Below are 19,362 nucleotides of genomic sequence, written 5' to 3' on the forward strand. Positions count from 1 at the left end.
TTTTTTTTTATTTTTTTTTATTTTTTATTTATATATATATATATATTTGATGCAATATAATGAAATGATCATATATAAGGAAATAAATGCTCATTTTATTAAAAAGGGAAAAAGGAAAAAATCCTATTAATCTAAAAGAAAAAGAAAAGGTGCCTATGCTAGACTTATTGGGGAAAGGAAAAAATGAAGAAGAAATAGAAAAAGAGGTCACGAAATCTTGTCGTTGAAGCTCGCCTCTTCTCTTGTGTTGTTTCTTCATTACCCTCATTTTTTGTTTGTCAATCACATGAATCAAACTCGATTCAACACACATGGATGGAGAAGGTGAAGAAAGATGGAAGAATGTGAAGAAGATTTAGGTGGAGGGATGTGAAGAATTAAGAATAGAATGTACCCCCTCAACTCAAATGACGGAAAAAAACCGACTCATGCATGAACCTAAGACATGGCCATGGTGATGTATACTCAAAGTGTGTGCTAAGACTAGTGAGTGTAGATGGCATGTTAAGACTCGTGTTATGACCATGTGGCTAGATTATGTGACCAAGACTCGATTAATGACCTGACAAGGTGTTATTGACAGCGGAAATAACCGAATTAATTAGCAAACTGGTTAATTAGACATTAGGTGATGACTCGACAAATAATCCGAACTGTCGGCCAAGCGACAGGACTGGCGTCACAATATGGTGATTGGCGCCAGACTTTTTAGTAAATGTCTGGCGCTACACACCATACAGTGGCGCTACAACCCAGATTTTGGCACCAATAATGGAGCCTCGGTCTGGGACTGCTTTCGATATTATTAGTCAACTAGGGTATGCCTAAAGTCGTACTAGGACAATTCCGATTAAAAGAAGAAAAAAAAAACTTTATTGACTCGAATTAATTAATTAATTAATTAATTAGGCAAATTTTTTAAGTCATTAATTATAATCTCAACACAAATCAACAAATGGTTAAGAGGAGCATAGGATATATATGCACAACAAATAATGCACAATTAGTCAAGGAGGCACAATATGATGCAATGAGTTCGCAACCTAACCATGGCTCTAGTTCTCTAAAGTTCGGGATATGGTTTAGTCAAATAGGGTCCATGGTTAATTGTCCAGATGCACCGCGTAGAAGCCTAACCGTGAAGGTTTAACGCGTGTGGATGGGACACCGCGAGTTTTTAGAAAAAAAAAACTAACTTCCATGGTTTGGTGAATTCAACATCTCAGATGTACCCTTTGTTGCCAGGAGCGTTCAATCGGGTAGATAGAGCATGAATTCCCAGAGGGTTATGTCCATATGTAGAACACATATGGGTTTCAGAAAGTGAGAAAAAATTCAATCAGGAAGTAGGATCGAGCAAACAATACGAAAAACCGGTCGAAATTAGAACGCATATTTCTGGCTCGGTATTGGGGGAAATTGGCGCCAGCAAACAGAGATTGGCGCCAACTTTTAAATGTAGCGCCTGGCGCCAATACTAGCGTCTGGCGCTACGGCTAAAACTTTGGCGCCAAGCTCTGGCCCCTGACGCTACTTCCCACATGCCTCAGCAGCTTTCTGTGCTCAATAAAATCATCCAGTTTTGCGCGGTGTTATTTCAGTCCTAGTTGTGAAAGACATTTCTCAAATTTGCTACGTGTAAAATCCTATGTTTTTGACTCATTACGAATGGTCTTTCCAATGAGAACCTTTTTATGCATATGACAATAATGTTAATCAAAATTACGCACATGAAATACTTAGAACTTTTCGAGTCTCATCCACTCATTCTCAATCATTGCCGAAACAAGTTCAGGAATTAAAATAGAAATCCTCCCCAGCGGAGTCGCCAAAAACTGTAGGGAATAATTTCAAGCCTTTAATCCCATTAGCTTGAACCCCACTGTGATCATATACTAAAGTACGGTGGCGTCCAAAAGGGAAGAAGATAGAGCAAAAGAGTCGCCAACAAGTTTTTAAGGAACTTGTAAACCGTTCACGAGGTGAAGGTTACACCCCTTAACGATCCAAGAGATTGTCAACTCCATAAGGTCATGAACCAAATAAGGGTTCGGGGATGATAGTACAAATCCAACCTAAAAGAGATTGAACCTGCCCTAATAATAGGCCTCTACTTTATTCTGATCGTATTCATGTGCGCTTTCTGACTAACATGCAATCAATAGGATTAACCCTAAACCTGTTTAATCTATGTTGGTTGAATTTAATGCACACACAAACTATTATTGGCGATCACTTGAATTATAATCATATAACCCTAACAAGATTATTAATTATCTTATTAAGCGTGATTGCAAATACAAATTCCCTTTAAACATACATAAAAGGTGTGATCAAGCAATAACAATAAATGTAATATGTATCAAGCAACATAATAATAATCAATAATAATTATAATTAAAATAATCATGAAGAATAACGAATATCATAATCATAGCAATCATAATTAATAATAATCATAATAATCATAATTATAACAATATTCATGTTAAAGCATAATAAAAGTAAGATCCTAGGCATGATACTAACTAGATTAATAACAAACCCTAGCATGTCACTAAGCAATAAAAATCAAATCTTTAGCCCTAACATGATACTAACATGAATTAATATTAGGAAAAACATAGGAAACATCATAACAATCATATTTAATATTAAAAATACCCTAGACATGATACTAGGAATCATAATAACAATATAAACATGATTTCTACATCGTAATATCAATAAAATCATTAAAGCACTTACTTTGATGCTTCGTACCTCTTTCTAATAACAAAATACACACGTTAGTAACTTCAAGGAAAATAATGATCAAAACAATTAAATTAAATAATTGAAAGAGAGATTTGGGACGAAAACCTCAAAAATTAAAACCTTTCACGTCTAGGGTGAAGGCAACTTCGAATATGGCTAAGTGTTTCTAAATCTTGTGAATGCGAAATTATTTGTTTGAGAAAAGGCTAGTTTAAAAAAGAGAGAGAGAATAATCAAGAAAATCTTGATGAGAGTTGGTGATTGAAAAAGGGGAGATATGACCTCTATTTATAGGAAAAAAGAGGGTCGAAGAATTAAGAAAAGAATCCAAATTCGAATCGAAATAAAACTCGTAGACAGCAGTTTTTGCAGATTTTGTTTTTATCATATCTTTTGATCCAGGAATTGGAATAAGATGAATAAGATGTAGTTGGAAAGATCTTGAAGTATAATTTCTAATCCAATTGGAATCAGATTAAAATATATTGTAGAATAAAATATATGAAGGAAATAGTGAGACGGTGTCAGTTTTGGATAGAGTTTGATATCTTATTCATATCTTTTCCGTTATAGCTCGGAATTATTATTATAATATATCATTGGAAAGATAATTTCAATATCTATCCAACCATATAAAATTTGGATAAAAAATATGAGGCACGAAAATAATATCTGACTGTCTTTGAACATGTTTAAATCCGAATAGAATTAGGACTTTAAAAAAGGAAAGTTTTATAAAAAAGGAAAGTTTATATTTAAATCAAATTCCTTAATCTTATCTTTTCAAAAAAGGATAATTAAGATATTTTAGAAATTTATAGAAGATTCTAATCAATCCTAATTAGTTTAGGAATAGGATTAAACCTTTGGACCCTCCTCATGATCATTGGGTCGTAGGTAAAATCCGGTTTGGGCCCAGTTTAGTATTTTGGCCATAACTTCCTCAATATTCATCGGAATTGGGCTTATAATATATCGTTGGAAAGGTCTTTGCAAGATCCATCCAACTACACCACTATTGGACCCATATCATGGACCAACCAAACTGGATTGACTGTTTTCATAAAATAGAGTGGGTTTTCGAAAACAGAAAGAAAGAATTTTAACAAAAACTAACCGCAACACTAGACTTTTCACACTTTCACCTCATTCGATTATGGTTCGATGTGAAAGGTATTCATCACTGGGTTTGGTTTTGGGGAGACACAAATGGGTGTCTACAATCCCCGAACCCTATTTGGTTCAAGACCTTACGGAGTTGACGATCTCTTGGATCGTTAAGGGGTGTAACCTTCACCTCGTGAACGGTTTACAAGTTCCTAAAAAAACTTGTTGGCGACTCTTTTGCACTATCTTCTTTCCCTTTGGATGCCACCGTACTTTAGTGTATGATCACAGTGGGGTTCAAGTTAGGGGTTAACGCTTGAAATATTCCCTACACCTATGCAACAAGAAATACAACTAGTGGAACCAGAACCCTCCTCTTCTTGCTGGGAAGAAGGCCCTGCCGTCTGTCCCAAGACAGACGCAGGAGCCGATTCTAGACCGTGGCCTGTTTATAGTTTTCGTTAGGATAAATAAACAGAAGGGGGGAAGGAGGTAACCCCCCAAAGCTACATTCCTCGTCATGAGTGGTTATCTGATGGGAAGTACTTGGCCGCTTGATTTTATTACTTTGCTGGAACTTGATTATATTTGTTTGTTTCTAACTCTTGTTTTCTTGGTGCAGATGTTGCCATGGAAAAACTCTCAGCCACAAAGAAGCTGACTACTCTTTCAGCCACCTAATATCGTTCGTCCGTTTTGGGTAAACGGAGAAATGAGGAGCTTGAAGAGGGAAGAGCTCCTAAGGTACAGAATTTAGCACTGCCCGTGGTCCTAACTTTTTTTATTTGATGCAAGGCGGCTCGTCTAAGGCTTCTCCTACTGTAAAGCTAGACCCCAAGATTTAGAAGAAAGATCGGGGGGATGTTTCTGGCAAGGCTAGAAAGCACATTGATTTCAATACTGGCAAGAAGGCAGGAGTTAGCTCCCACCAAATGCCTGGAAGAACCCTAGTAAGGTGATATGTCTATTTTATATAGTATTTTACCCCCGTCTCTTGGTCATAATTGGTAGCATTTTTGGCTCTTTAGAGCCACTTTTATTACTAATTTGTGTTTTCTAGTGTTTTCGTAGTTTTGGTTGAGTTTTGTAGGGATTTTTACTTTTAGAGCATTTTCCAGGTATTTTATGGAGCGACTACGAACATTGGAGGAGCACGACCATCTTCCATAGCCCAAGGCCGGTTAGAGTCATCAAACCGGTGATTAACGGCTCGACATATGTGATACTGAGGCATTTGGACCGAGTATTCAAGACCCGAAGAGGAAATCCGGATTAGGCTGAAGGATCGGAGCCCAATCAAGAGTTCAAGATAGCCCAAGAGCTTCGCCCGGCCAATTTGGTCTCGCACGAAGGTACGCCCTGCCGGGCGGGGCAGAAAAAGAATGAAGCAAACCTTTGCCCGATCTCGCGCCCGGCCTGGCGCGAGAGATGCACCTGATGGAAAAAAGGCGGGCCTGATCGGGCGGTGCCTCTTTTGATCGGGAGCGTGTTTTAAAAAGCTTGTTTCTAGCGATTTTTACTTAGTTTCTAATTAGGATTTTAGGAGCTTAGTATGAATACATTTAAATACGATTATTCTCTTCTCTTAGACTTTCTCTCACTACTTAGTATTATTTTCTCTCTCTACAACTCTATACTTTGTTCTTGATTCAACTCTTTAATTACGTTAATTTTGGTAACGATTTCTTCTTTATTAATTTCAGTAATTCTATTTCTTTTATTCATCATGTTTTTTTTTTAATTTCTTTGTTTAGTTTAGATTTAATTATGTGTGAGTAGTTTTATTTCAAGGGTTTGTGGGGATCCATAAATAATATGATGGGGTAATTTATTGTTGTTTATTATCAATGCTTGATTAATTTTCCATTGATTGATTTAATGCTATGCAACTAGATTTGTGCAGATCTTTTATGTATGAGTTTGGAATATTGATTTGAGATTTGAGAGATGAGAATTAATATTTAGGCTTAGCTTCAATTGACAGGTTAATTTATAAATGGTTAATTCGAGATTCGAGATTCGAGAGATGAGATTTAATACCGGTAGATTAGTTCTGTGATTGTAATACGTAGCGAAAGCCCTTTATGATCTGATTAATTGATGCACTGATAATTGATTATTGTGTTTTACCCTGGAATATTATTTATTGGTGAACATATGCCCTAGGCCTTTTATTCATTGATTTTCCCTATCCTTAATCTTAGTAGTTTAGTTCCCTTTAATAATAACAAATTGGTTACTTAATAATTTAGATTAATTTTAATTAATTAGGAATAAAAAGACTTGTTTCCCTATGGATTCGACCCTACTTCCATATATATTATTAGTTAGTGGTTTTAGGAATAAATTTTGATTAGGTGATAAGACTCAAGCTTGTCAAAATTTGGCGTCGTTGCCGGGAAAACAATTTTATTTTTATTTCTAAGAACGTCAATTCTTTGAGGCAAGTCTCATATTTGCTTTTAAGTTCTTTGTTTATGCCCAGGTGTTCCAGATCAGGTTATATTTCATTCGATCTTGAGATCGAACGCTCTTTTCACAGACAAAAGAATCTTTACAGGAAAATCCTAGTGGGTTCTGGGGGTAACGATAATCACATAGACCCTCCAACTGATTCTAGTGGTTCAGAAGTTCCTTTGGATTCAGAATCAGAGATGACAACACCTAATAAGCTCAGCGATTATTCGCAGCCGTCGCTAACAGATTTTCCACACCTTACTCCCATTCCGGCTCTTGATGGAGTGAAATTCGAGTATTAAACCCCAATTTATCACGATGATAGAAAGGAAGCAATTCATTGGAGCTAAGGGTGAAGGCCCAAATCTTCATATTGCAGACTACTATCAATATTGTAATACCATCAGGCAAGCTGGGGTCACACAAGACCAAATCAGGGAGATTCTTTTTCCTTTTTCTTTATGTGGAAAAGCCAAATTATGGTATAATGGATTGAAACTGCACTTGGTATAACTAACTAGGAGACTCTTGTTTTGAATTTCTATAATAAATATTACCCTGAAGAGAGGACAGCTTTGCTAAGAAGCACAATTCAAAACTTTGCCCAAGAGCCAAATAAAACTTTATATGAGGCTTGGGAAAGATTCAAGGATTTGCAGATGAGGGAGTGTCCCCACCATAATTTAGCGCAGTGGCAGTTGATCGAAGCTTTCTATAATGGGATTAGTAATTCATCTAGAACAATATTAGATTCTACAGCTAGTGGGAGATTTATGAACCTTAATGTTAATGATGCAAGTCAAGTTATTGAAGATATGGCAATCCACAATTTCCAATGTGGGAATCCTAGAGGCTTTACTAACAAAGGGAAACATAGTGTCGACTCTGTATCCTTTTTGCAAGCTTAATTAACCTCTATTTGTCATAAATTAGACAATCTTAGTACTGCAAATATAGCTAATGTTTATGCATTTAATAATAATTCTAATGAGGCTTTCTGTGAAAATTGTGGAATTGTAGGTCAATGGGAGCAAGATTGCAGGAGTTCCGTGGAGCAAGTTAATGCCTTACAAGCTTATAGGCAGAATGACCCATACTCCAACACCTACAATCTTGGGTTCCGAAACCATCCATATCTTTCCTACCAGAGCACCAATGTTCATAATCTTCCACCTCCAAAACAATCACAGGCACCACAACAACAACGATAGAAATATTACCATCCCAATCCTGGCCAGAAGAACCAACCACAACAACCCTCCTCATCTTTTGACCTTGCTTTGGTAGAAATTAGAGCGATACTAGCTAGTATGCAAAAGCACATGGAGAGTAGAGATGCTCAAATTGATTTGATCATAGTACATAATAAATAGTAGATAATCAAATTGCACAGATTTCCTCTGCTCTACAAGCCCGTCAACAGGGAGCCCTACCATCGCAGCCAACCAGGCCTACAGATCAAGCTTTTGCAATTACTCTAAGGAGTGGTTCACATTGTGATGAGCCCCCTACGCCCATAAATGATGAACTTGTTTTAATTAATAATGCTAATTTCGATTCCAGTAAACCAAACAATGTTGCTAATAGCCCTACAGGGCTAAAGAGTAGCACTAATATTTCTGGTAATACATTGCAGGGTATAACTCCAAGGAAGGTAGCAGCTCCAGGTAAGAGCAGTAATCCTTCAAAGCTAGTTATCAAACTTCCATTCCCCAATCGACATTTAAAAACTAATTTGGATAAGCAGTTTGGTAAGTTTTTGGAGATGGTTAAAGATTTTCAGGTAACGGTTCTTTTTGCAATACTAATTACACAAATTCCTGCATATGCTAAATTCATGAAGGAAATATTGACTAGAGAAAGGTCTATTAGTGAGGTAGAGACAGTCGCTTTTACTAAAGAATGTTTGATAATATTGGCAATCTAATGTTTGATAATGCATTATGTGATTTGGGTGCTGACGTTAGTGTCATGCCATTTTCTGTGTGTTCCAAGCTAAATATGGGTAAATTGAAAACTAATAATATTACTCTACAAATGGTCGATCATTCCTTTAAATACCCCTTAGGTGTTCTTGAGGATGTTCCTATTAGAGTAGGTAAATTTTATATACTTGTTGATTTTGTTGTTCTTGATATGGTTGAGGATTTGCAAACTCCAATTATTTTGGGTACACCATTCCTTAACACTGCAGGAGCAATTATAGATGTGAAATTTGGCAAACTGACACTATTAGTAGGAGATGACAAAATTACTTTCAATTTGAATAATACCCCTAAAAGCCCAATGACAGAGGAGAAGTGTTTTAGTGTTAATGTGGTTGATAATTGTTCTAATAAGCCCCAAGCTCTTGTAAAAGATCCCTTGGAGGCGGTATCTTGTGTTGCATCTTCTACAGATGAAATAGACAAATGGCAAAAGGAAGTTGATGCAATCAAAAGAGCCTTTTGCTGTGTCGGTCTTGGCTTTGAAGATGAGAAGGCAGAAACAAACAAGCAAGCTGTGAAAACTGAGCGTATAGTGAGTGTAACACCCGATCGAGTTGCAATTGCTCAATACAATGACAACTTGAGGCAACCAACGGTAAAAAAGGGGTATCTTGTGAGTAGTAGCAAAGAACCACCATTTCACGCCAAGGAGGATCCACTCGATAAGGTGAATTGGCGTCTCACAAGGCATGTCAGGAAGCCGCTTCGTGATCTAAAAACTGCTCCACCAGGTGACGAACCACCCGACCAGGAGGTAGGCCAAGGATCCTAACTTCTTGTCTTGTGGTAAAAGGGTCATGCGGGACCTAGATAAACCAGCTCTTTACGGGAGGCAACCCGTAATTTTCTTCCTTTTTAGTCTAGCCTTCTTTATTTCTTTTTTCTTGTGAGAGGAGAGAGGAGGGAGTTTAATGAATTTATTGAGTTTTTGTACAGGTTTGAAGGAGAAGAGTTAGTCAATTTTGGAGAAAAGAGAAGTAGATATTCGCATTCTTAGTGCTGTAGCGTGCCCGACCGGGCAAAGCTCCGCCCGACAGGGCGCGAGAGGTTCGTAGAAAAATGCCCATAATTCGCCCGATCAGGCGTGGCGTGCCCGGCCGGGCGCAAGATTTGACGAGTATGAAACTATTTTCTCGCCCGATCGGGTGAAGCGCGCCTGACCGGGCGCGAGAGTTGAAGTAAAAAATTTGGGATTAAATCGCTCAATCAGGTGAGGGGTGCCCGATCGGGCGCGGGAGTGATCATTTTCGAAGAAGTTAATTCGCCCAACTGGGCGAGATGGCGCCCGACCGGGCGCGAGACGAGAAACGTTTTAATCTTCAGATTGCCCGACCGGGCGATGTGGCGATCGACCGGGCCCGAGCCCCACCCGGCTTCTCTTCTTCTTTCTTCTTCTTCATCCTTCTTTCTTTTCTCATTTTTTCCTCCTTCCTCCATTATTTCTCTCTCTAAACACTCAATTTCCTCTACCTTCTCTCTAAACTTTCTCCTCATTTCTCACCCAAGTTCAAATATAATTACATATTCTTACTCCTTCCTTCATCCTCTTCAATTCTATACCAAAATTTCCTAATTCTAATCAAATAATTTTCATACCCATTTTACCAAATGGCATCAAAGTGGGCAAGATCAATTCTTGGGGGAAGTTCGAGTTCAAGCCTACAATATGAACCGGATTTGCAGCTTCCACAGTGGCTAACTATCCGGATAACCACTCAAACACAAAAGGAACGACTCAGAAAGCTCTATGAGCACGAGGTAATCCCTTCACGGTGGTTACACCGCCCTACCCTCGAGTCTACTTTAGTCTTATTTGATTATGTTACACTACTCAAATTTGGTGATTTTACGACTGTTTGCTTGCGACTGTCATAAAAACGGTCGCAATTAGTATTATTTACGACTGTTTCATAGCATGTCGTAATTTTAATTAATTACGATCGTTTTTTAATATATTGCGGCCGTTATAACGGTCGTTAAAATTATCTGATTTATTTTTATTTAAAAAATAATTACGGCCGGTCTAACCGGTAGTAGAATTTTTAAAACCAAATTAAAACAAAATCGGGAGTTCATTTGTAAAGAAGGGGAAAAGGAAATTCGAAGCAGAGAAGAAGGGGGGAGCGGGAGAACAGCAAAAGAACAGTCGTTGCTCCGCCATTGTTCCCACCGACGCTACACACAAGTATGCCATTTTACTTTTTATTTATTTTTTATTTTATTAGTGTAGGGAATATTTCAAGCATTACCCCTAACTTGAACCCCACTGTGATCATACACTAAAGTACGGTGGCGTCCAAAGGGAAGGAAGATAGAGCAAAAGAGTCGCCAACAAGTTTTAGGAACTTGTAAATCGTTCACGAGGTGAAGGTTACACCCCTTAACAATCCAGGAGATCATTAACGATCTAGGAGATCGTCAACTCCAATAGGTCTGGAACCATGACTGGTAGTTCGGGGATGAAGGTACAAATCAAACCTAAAAGAGATGGAACCTGCCCTAATAATAGGCCTCTACTTTATTCTGATCGTATTCATGTGCGCTTTCTGACTAACATGCAATCAATAGGATTAGCCCTAAACCTGTTTATCTATGTTGGTTGAATATTAATGCACAAATAAACTATTATTGGCGATCACTTGAATTATAATCATATTAACCCTAAACAAGATTATTAATTATCTTATTAAGCGTGATTACAAGTAAAAATTCCCTTTAAACATGGATAAAAGGTGTGATCAAGCAATAACAATAAAAATCAAGCAACATAATAATAATCATAATAAAAATTATTATAAATCATCATCATTACAATTATAACCATAATAATCATTATCATAATCATGTTAAAACATAACAATAGCAAGATCCTAGGCATGATACTAACAAAAATTAATGACAAACCCTAGCATGTCACTAAACATCAAAGATCAAATATATAGCCCTAACATGATACTAACATGAATATTAGGAAAGAAAATAAAAGGCATCATACTTTTAATCATACTTGATATTAGGAATTTTTAGTTGTTACCCTAAACATGATACCAGGAAGATCAAAACACCCTAACATGACGCTAGTAATCATAATAACAACCTAAACATGATTTCTTCATCATAATATCAATAAAAACCATTAAAGCACTTATTTGGATGCCTCATATCTCTTTCTAATAACAAAATACACGCGTTAGTAACTTCAAGGAAAATAATAAACAAACAATTAAATTAAATAATTGAAAGAGAGATTTGGGACCAAACCCTCAGAATTTAAAAACCTTTCACGTCTAGGGAAAAGGCAACTTCAAACAATGCTAGGTGTTTCTAGATCTTGTGAATGCGGAATTTTGTTTGTAAAAAGGTTGGTTTAGAAAAAGAGAGCTTAGAGAAAAATCTTAAGCTTCGAGAGAGAAGAGAATTAGAGAGAATAAGAATTGATGAGAATTGGCGATGAAAAACGAAGATTTTAGGAGGCTATTTATAGAGAAAATCAGCTAAACAGATAAAAAAATCAGAGTTTCGAAGAGAAAAAAAGAAGTTAGCACCAGGCGCTAAGGCTAGCGCCAGGCATTAGCGTCAGGCGCTAATGTCTGTCGTCAAGCACTAATTAATTTTTTCACGTGTTTTCTTAATTCAGATAAAATTTAGCCGTATAGAAGGGAAAAATCGTATTTTCCTTAAAAACACTCTTTTATTCTGATTAAAACTCTAAAAAGTCAACAAAAGTCAATTTATCAATGTTAATTGAATTAGGAATGAAAAGAAACTTCTAGAAGAATCTAGAAGACTAAAACCAATCCTAATTGCATTAGGTATGATAAATCAATATTAGGCCCTCCTCTACATCATTGAGCCGCATATAAGGATCAAACCGGGCCCAATTTAGTAATTTGGCGATAACTTCCTCATTATTCATCATAATTGGGCTTATAATATATCGTTGGAAAGCTCTTTTCAAGCCCCATCCAACTACACCATTATTGGAACCATACTATTGACCAACCAAAATGGATTGACTGTTTTCTTAAAATAGGTTTTCAAAAACAAAGAGAAGAGAAAAGAAATTAAAACTATCCGCAACACTAGACTTTCCACACTTTTACTTCATTCGATTATGATTCGACGTGAAAGGTACTCATCATCGGGTTTGGTATTGGGGAGACACAAATGTGTGTCTACAATTAGTTTCGTTAATTTGTGTGAAAACCCTAACTTTGGGTCATAATTCAACCCCCCACGTAGACCACCGTCGCCGGATTCCCCTCCTAACCATCCCCCCTTTGTTTTCCGACGATGGTATCTAGGTAAGTTGATGGTATTATTTTTTTTTTTTTGAATTTTTGTTAATTTGGGCAAAAACCCTAAAATTTAGTCACAAATCAACCTTCTCAGGCTTACCGTCGCCGATTTCCTCCTTCTATCTTAGCCTCCTCCATCTTCCGTCGAGTATACTCAGGTAAGTCATGCAATTTGGGTTTTTTTATTTATTATTTTCTTTTTAAATTTATTTTCTGTCGAGTGTATTCAGGTAAGTGGCTGTAATTTATTTTTTATTTTTTTGAAATTTAGTTAATTCAAATTCAAGGGGTAATAAGCTCTGTCAGCAAGTAATGTTGTTGTTGTTCCAGATTGCGAAATGTCCTATAATGTAACAATATTCCACTTTTTGCGCTTGTGAATTGTGAGTATTTAATACAAGTTTTGCTGAGTTTGTGTCTTATGATATACAGTTAAAATGAAGAATATTCTGCAAACAATATATAATCATCTGCTAAACACAATTCATTGCATATATGAAGTTGTACTAATTGCTTTGTGTTTAATGATTTTCACTTTAAAAACAATATCAAAAATAAATTGTTGCTCGAAGTGATTATCATGTGTAAAGATAGCTAAGTATATTTTACAAAACCATTACCAAGGTTGTCTTAATTTCCTGGCTAATTAAAATCAACATTTTGTAGTTATTAACTTGAGTTCTTTAAGCTGTGGTCATCTTGCATTCAACAACATCCTTAGCACACTCTTCATCTTTTGCCTTCCTCTGATGAGGCGTTAATGCAAGCCAGAGCAATTTTGAGTACTTCTAGCATCTGGCTTTTGACTGATAGTGATGTCAGACTAACTCTAAGTCAAGAATTTGATACCATTTTTGTGGCTGTATAGAATTTCTAAGAACCCACATAGCCAGTTATGTCACCTCACTAACTGCCTGCTTTCCTGTTAGCAGCTCTAGCAGAATCACCCCAAAGCTGTAAAACATTTGCCGCTAGTGTCACCCGCATTGTGTAAGTATATTCTGTAAACTTGATAAAATTACAATTTGAAAGTATGTTAGGAAACCAACCAACATAGAAAGTAAAATCCAACCAAAAACATATTAAAGCAAATCAAAATGCATAAATTAGGTAATTTAAGATGGTAAAACACGGCAACCATTATATTAGCTATTATTTTTTAGATTTAGTTTGGATGTAATGAAATTTTTTGTCTTGAATCGATAAATAAGCCATGTAACTTTGTTAGCTTTGAGATTTATTGTTGAATTTATATATGATTTTGTCTATTATGCAAGGTTCATAATGACTAGTTAAAAATTAGACATGGTAAATGTGCATTCCAAATAAGCTACCTTATCGTAAATGTGTATTAATACATGGGTTTATCTCATTGTAATTATTTTAATATTAGGCTACATAGTTGAATTTTTTCTTTAAACGATAGAAATATCTTTTTTGGCTGATATTGGGTTAAATATGGGGAAATTTCACTCTTGAACTTTTGATTAAAGCTATGTTCTCAGTCTTCACCTTTTGGTTGATTTTTTTTATTTTCGTTATTTTGTCTGAAATAGCTAATTGTGGGTCGCAAATTAACCCCTTTTTCAGCTTCACCGTCGCCGAATTCCTCTTGTGCCCGTCCCTCCTTTTTTCTGTCTTTTTCCGTCGCCGCCACCAGGTAAGTCGTGTGTAGTTATTTATTTTTTTTAATTTTGAAGTTTTTTATAAACACCCTGCCTAAAAGTGTAACACCACCATATACCAGGACCACCTTTGTCACCAACTCTGCTTTTCCGGTCAACTCCTCCAGTGTGTGTTTTCTTCCCTTCTTATTTAACTACTTCTTTTACTTGTGCAATATGATTCATATTTATGTTAGATTTTATTATGGAGTTGTGATCTATAATTTAGAAAAAAAATCCTTATTAGATGTGTTTTGGGGTTTTTTGTCCCTCGGGAGAGTTACAACACTGAAACTGGATTCAACTGAGGACGCCTGTACCTGCAAAGCAAACGGACCTCCGGATGGTTAGGGGTCCGCCTCCGAAGATTAAGTCAGCAAACGTTCGGAAATAAAATGTGCGAAAGTAAATTTATCTGCTTGGATTCCAAGCTCAGGTAAAGTGAGATAAGTGACGTATTGTCTCGTATTGCGTGTCAAAAATTCTCTCTCTGTCATAAATGACATAATGTCCCTATTTATAAGGCCCTTTTGAAAAGTGTGCCTTCCTAGGATCTGGTGACCTAGTAATTAGGTCACGCCGTTTTGCGGCGCCTCGGGATTTGGGCCTTAGAAGGCCGCCATCCCAGGGCCAATGCCTGAGTGACACGTGTCACTGTGCCCAAAGGATTTTGAAGCACTTTTTGTGTGACACGTGTCGCCACCTGAATGGTCCCTGCTGGACCTTCAGTCCACGTAGGACGGAGAAGACTCCACCCTCCACGTGTCATCATTCCATAGGTCCAAATGGCACCTATACGAAGGACACGTGGCACTTTCTGGTTGGGCCACCTGGCCGGGTATAAAATACCCAAATCATTTGCCCCTCACAGGGGTCACGTGCATTGCACGTGACTCCTGTGACAGGTGTCAGTATCTGAGTGGTCAGATTTGAAAATTTACTGGAGGAAAAAATTAGGATTTTACCCCCCTATAAATAGTGAGGTTTGACCCCCCCTCTTGGATTCACACCTTGGCGAATCTCTGGAGAATCTTGGACTTTTTGACTTAAAGAATCTCAAAATTCCCTAAGCGTTTTTCAAGCATCCGACACTCGGCTACCAGTCCGACCGTTCTTTAGTCAACCAGGCGTCTTTCTCCCTTCTTCTAAAGGTAACGCCTGTATTTTCTTTTTACTCTTCATTTTTTCTTTGTTTTTGAAAAAATGGCTCCCCAATTGCATGCGACACGGCGTAGGATAGTGATCAGCCGGTCACCGGGGACGGCTGAATCTAGAACTAGCAGTGTCGAATGCTTGGCCAAAGACCCTGCTTTGCGAACTTCTCCGAATCCGACCGTTTCCGTGTCTGTGCAGGACACTATGGCCAGAATCAAAAGAACATCAAGGCAGTGTAGCTCCGATGGAGTTTTCTACCATTCGGATGGGTCGACTGTTTTTTCAGACGGCTCAATAAGAGTGCCTCGAAGTGAGCTATCGGAACACCCTGACAGCCCTTCCTATCTTCTTCCTACCCCCACTTATTACCATTCGCCCACATCTAGTGGAACTCCCAGTGATGGAATCCTGGGGGAGGAAGATGACCCGGGCCTTCTGGACAGGCGCCGGAAGAGAGTCTAGGGGAGGACCCCGCTGGCACCAGTCGGCGGTCCCCTAGCTCTGATGAGAGCTCTGGTGACGAGTCGGCCTCGTCATCTTCTACAGAGAATGCCTCCGTAACTTCAGAGAAGGCTAGATCAAACATAGATTCTGCCAGAGAGTCCCTGGCAGTGGATAGGGGGGAAAGCTGGGCCGAGCCGAGTGCTTCCAGGCGCTTGGAGAGAGCCCCCTACTATCAGCATGTTCCGCCAGGAAGGCGGAGCGCCATGGCATCCGGCCTTGCCAATTTTAGGTGCAAGGTCGTCCTAGGCTATGGCTACACTTTGTCGGTCCCTAACGAGGGCGACACCATAAACTCGCCGAGCCTGGCCAGCTATCAAGACAAAGCATTCGGCTGCTATGAAGCGGCCTTCCAGGCTGGCCTCCGCTTCCCTCTCCATCCGGCCGTGGAGAGGATTTTTGACGGATACCAACTAGGTATCTGGCAACTTGTACCCAACTCCTGGATCAATATTCTAGGGTACGTTGCCGCCTGTGAGATGCTGCAGGTAGAGGCGAGCTTTGAAGCGTTCGCCCACATGCACTATCTGAGCAGGGCGCCTGCTAGGGGCGGTGAAGGCTGGTACACCTTGACCACTTGCAAGGGGTACATGATGGCTGTTGGCAAAGAGAACAAGTGGAAAGACTGGAGGAATAAGTTTTACATAGTCAAGTCTGCCGACAGCCGCCTGTACCAAAAGTATAACAGGTGGAATAAGGATCTACCTCTCCTAGCAGGCAGGAGCGCATTGCCGCCTGTTCCCAGGCGGGCAAAGGAGGAGATCATGGACGCGGGGTTGTTTACCGTGTCCGTGTGGACGAATGATGAGGGGGACAATGAGGTCACCCCTCAATGCTATCTCCCTTTGTACAAGTGGTTTGAAGAAGGGACATTCTTAGCCGCCTGTGGGCTAAGTTCAGAGATGCCGAGAGGTAGTCGGCCGTCTGTTTTATAAGCAATTTACTTTTGCTTTTCAGTACTTGTTTAATGACGCTAATCACTTGTTCATTTTTGCAGACAAAGCAATGGAAAAGCTCTCGGCCACAAGGAAGCCGGCTGTATCTGCTGCTCGATACAGGTCGAATGTCCTAAACAGGGCAGAAGTAACCACACACCAAAGTGGACGAGCAGAAAATTGGCGGCACCTCCAAGGTAGAAAATTGTTATACTTTCATTTCTGACCAATATTAAATTTGCCCGAATGATTTCTAACTTGCGTTTATCTTGTGTTGATGTAGGGTGCGCCTTCCAAATCTCCTTCAAAACCATCCGACACTAAAATCCAAAAGACTAGGGCGGGTGATGTGAGCGCATTCGGCAAGGGCGGGCAGAAGCACATTGCTCACAAGCCCAAGAAGGGCCCAGACGCCTCTTCTCTCGAAGCTGAAAAGAAGATCAGCAAACCGGATGCCCAGAGGGCATCGAAGGGTGGCTTTAAGCAACCCACCACCGCTGTCGGCTTAGCAAGAGAGAAGAGGAGCCTGGGAAGAGAGGAGGAACAGAAGGACGACGGTAAAATCCATTCGCCTCTATTGTTCTTCCATTTAGGTGTACTTTAGTTATTTTTCTAACTTTCTCTCCTTCTTAGTTCCGGTGCAGAGGTCGACTGTAGTCCAGATGGCCAAGTCCATGCTGAGGGCGGTTGATCCTGACGATAAGGCGTCTGTCAGAGGAGTCGACACCCTTGACTTGGATGGCATCTTGGGGAACCTCTGCGAGGTATGAGTCTTAGCTCAAAAATTTTTTTTTTTTTTTGCTAAGTATTATTTCTTTTTCCTCCTGGTTTTAACCATTCGGCTCTTTTGCAGGCCATGTTGCGCGTCCAAGGGCTCAGGCAACCCCTCAAGGAGAAATCCAAAGAGGTAACAATCGTTAAAGCTCGGGCCGAGTCCGCCTTGGATCGGGCTCAATTTGATATTGCTCAGAATGAGTATCTGACGCTTGATATGATGTATTCGCAGGCGGAAGCCAATATGCAGGTGAAGAAGGACCTAGACTCGGCCCGCCTGCGCATCACTTCCCTTAAGAAAGAGATTACAACTCTTAAGGAGAAGCTCGAGCCTCTTCAAGATGTCAAAGAAGAGGCCGAGAGAGCCAAGCAGAAGGTGGGCCGCCTGGAGCAGCGCCTCAGCAACCAGGAGCATCAGCTGAAGTCCAAGTTTGAGTCCGTGGCTGATCAAGAGAGAGAGGCTCTTGTTAAGAAAATGATGAGCAATTATGAAGCCATCATGCGGGACACTTGGGCGGCTGTACAGCCGGACTCGGACTATCAGATTTGGAAATCCAAATTTGACGAAGCCAGCAAAGCATTCGACGCTCGCCTTATTGAAGAGGCTGAGAATGCTGAGGCCGAGGAAAGTTCTGGGTCCGACTCTTCTGGGGAGTCTTCCTCTGGTGGCGAGGAGGAGGAGGATCAGGCGGAGGAGCAAGAGAGAAAGGATGAAGAGCAGCCGAAGGACGACAGGCCGGCTGCCACTGAAGAGGCTCTCCCCTGATCACTTAAGCTTTTATGCTTTTCTGCGGCTGAATGGCCATGTACTTTTCTTTTCCGGCCTACGTGCAGAGTATTTGTATCTTTACCGACCAAGGGGTCGGGTAATTTGACAATCTTTCAGGCTTTTCCAGATGACAATCTTAACCAACCGTCAGGTGGCGATTGGTCTTTTTTAATTTGAATCATTCGGCCATTTGGCTGAAGTTATCCATATTCTGTCCTTTGAACTGCTTGAATTTTTATTTTTCATTGCATGTTTTTGGCTAAGTATTATAACCTATATACCATGCGAATGTTCTTGCCCCTAGACGGATGTCGTGTGGTTTCGGTTTATTGGATTGATTGACTTAGAAATTTTTGATACTTAGAAGAGTATGCATGGTTTCTAAGTTAATCAATCACTATGGTGATTGCCCCAAACCACGCGGCAGACGTCCATCCAGAATTAGCAAACATAAGTGTTCATTCGGCCATTGGCTCGAACTAACTCAAATTTCCAACTTAGCTAATTTTCTAAGGGTAAACCTCCGCCTGTTCTGCCCCATAAGCAAAAACAAGCGCCTCCGGCCATAGGCCTCTTTGAGATAAAATGCTAAGTTTGTAACTTAACCAATTTTCTCTTAAAAATAATTGTCCGCCTGTCTTGCCCCATAGGCAAGGATCAGGCGTCATCCGGCCAATAGCCTCAATAAATGCTAAGTAGTTAACTTAGCTTGTAAATATTCCGCCTGTTTTTCCCCTGAGCAATAACAGGCGCATCCGGCTTTATGCCTCGCTTAGCCTCTACTTATGAAACAGTGACCATTTCTGAACTGCGCTAGATAGAAAATTCAGGTCTTTTAGATTTCACTTTCGATTAAAACAAACGACTGTGAATGCTGCCTTAGCATTCGGTAGGGCCGCTTGATATATTCGTAGAGCAATGTGCCACCCAAATGGGAGATGCTTCTCCTCGACAAAT

General features: G+C 39.5%; 1 protein-coding gene across 1 annotated transcript; it reads left to right on the forward strand.

Moving 5' to 3' along the window:
• The first annotated feature begins 4,576 nt into the window (after positions 1-4,576).
• On the forward strand, positions 4,577-18,402 carry LOC110720183. The gene is made up of 8 exons (XM_021899219.1): positions 4,577-4,608; positions 6,350-6,605; positions 6,843-7,139; positions 7,715-7,988; positions 8,720-9,063; positions 17,146-17,419; positions 17,496-17,626; positions 17,716-18,402. Exons 1-8 carry the CDS (start codon positions 4,577-4,579, stop codon positions 18,400-18,402), a joined length of 2,295 nt encoding a protein of 764 aa, XP_021754911.1.
• Positions 18,403-19,362: the final 960 nt, after the last annotated feature.

This window comes from Chenopodium quinoa, unplaced genomic scaffold (genome assembly GCF_001683475.1).
Source record: "Chenopodium quinoa cultivar QQ74 unplaced genomic scaffold, ASM168347v1, whole genome shotgun sequence".
Taxonomy (NCBI): Eukaryota; Viridiplantae; Streptophyta; class Magnoliopsida; order Caryophyllales; family Amaranthaceae; genus Chenopodium; species Chenopodium quinoa.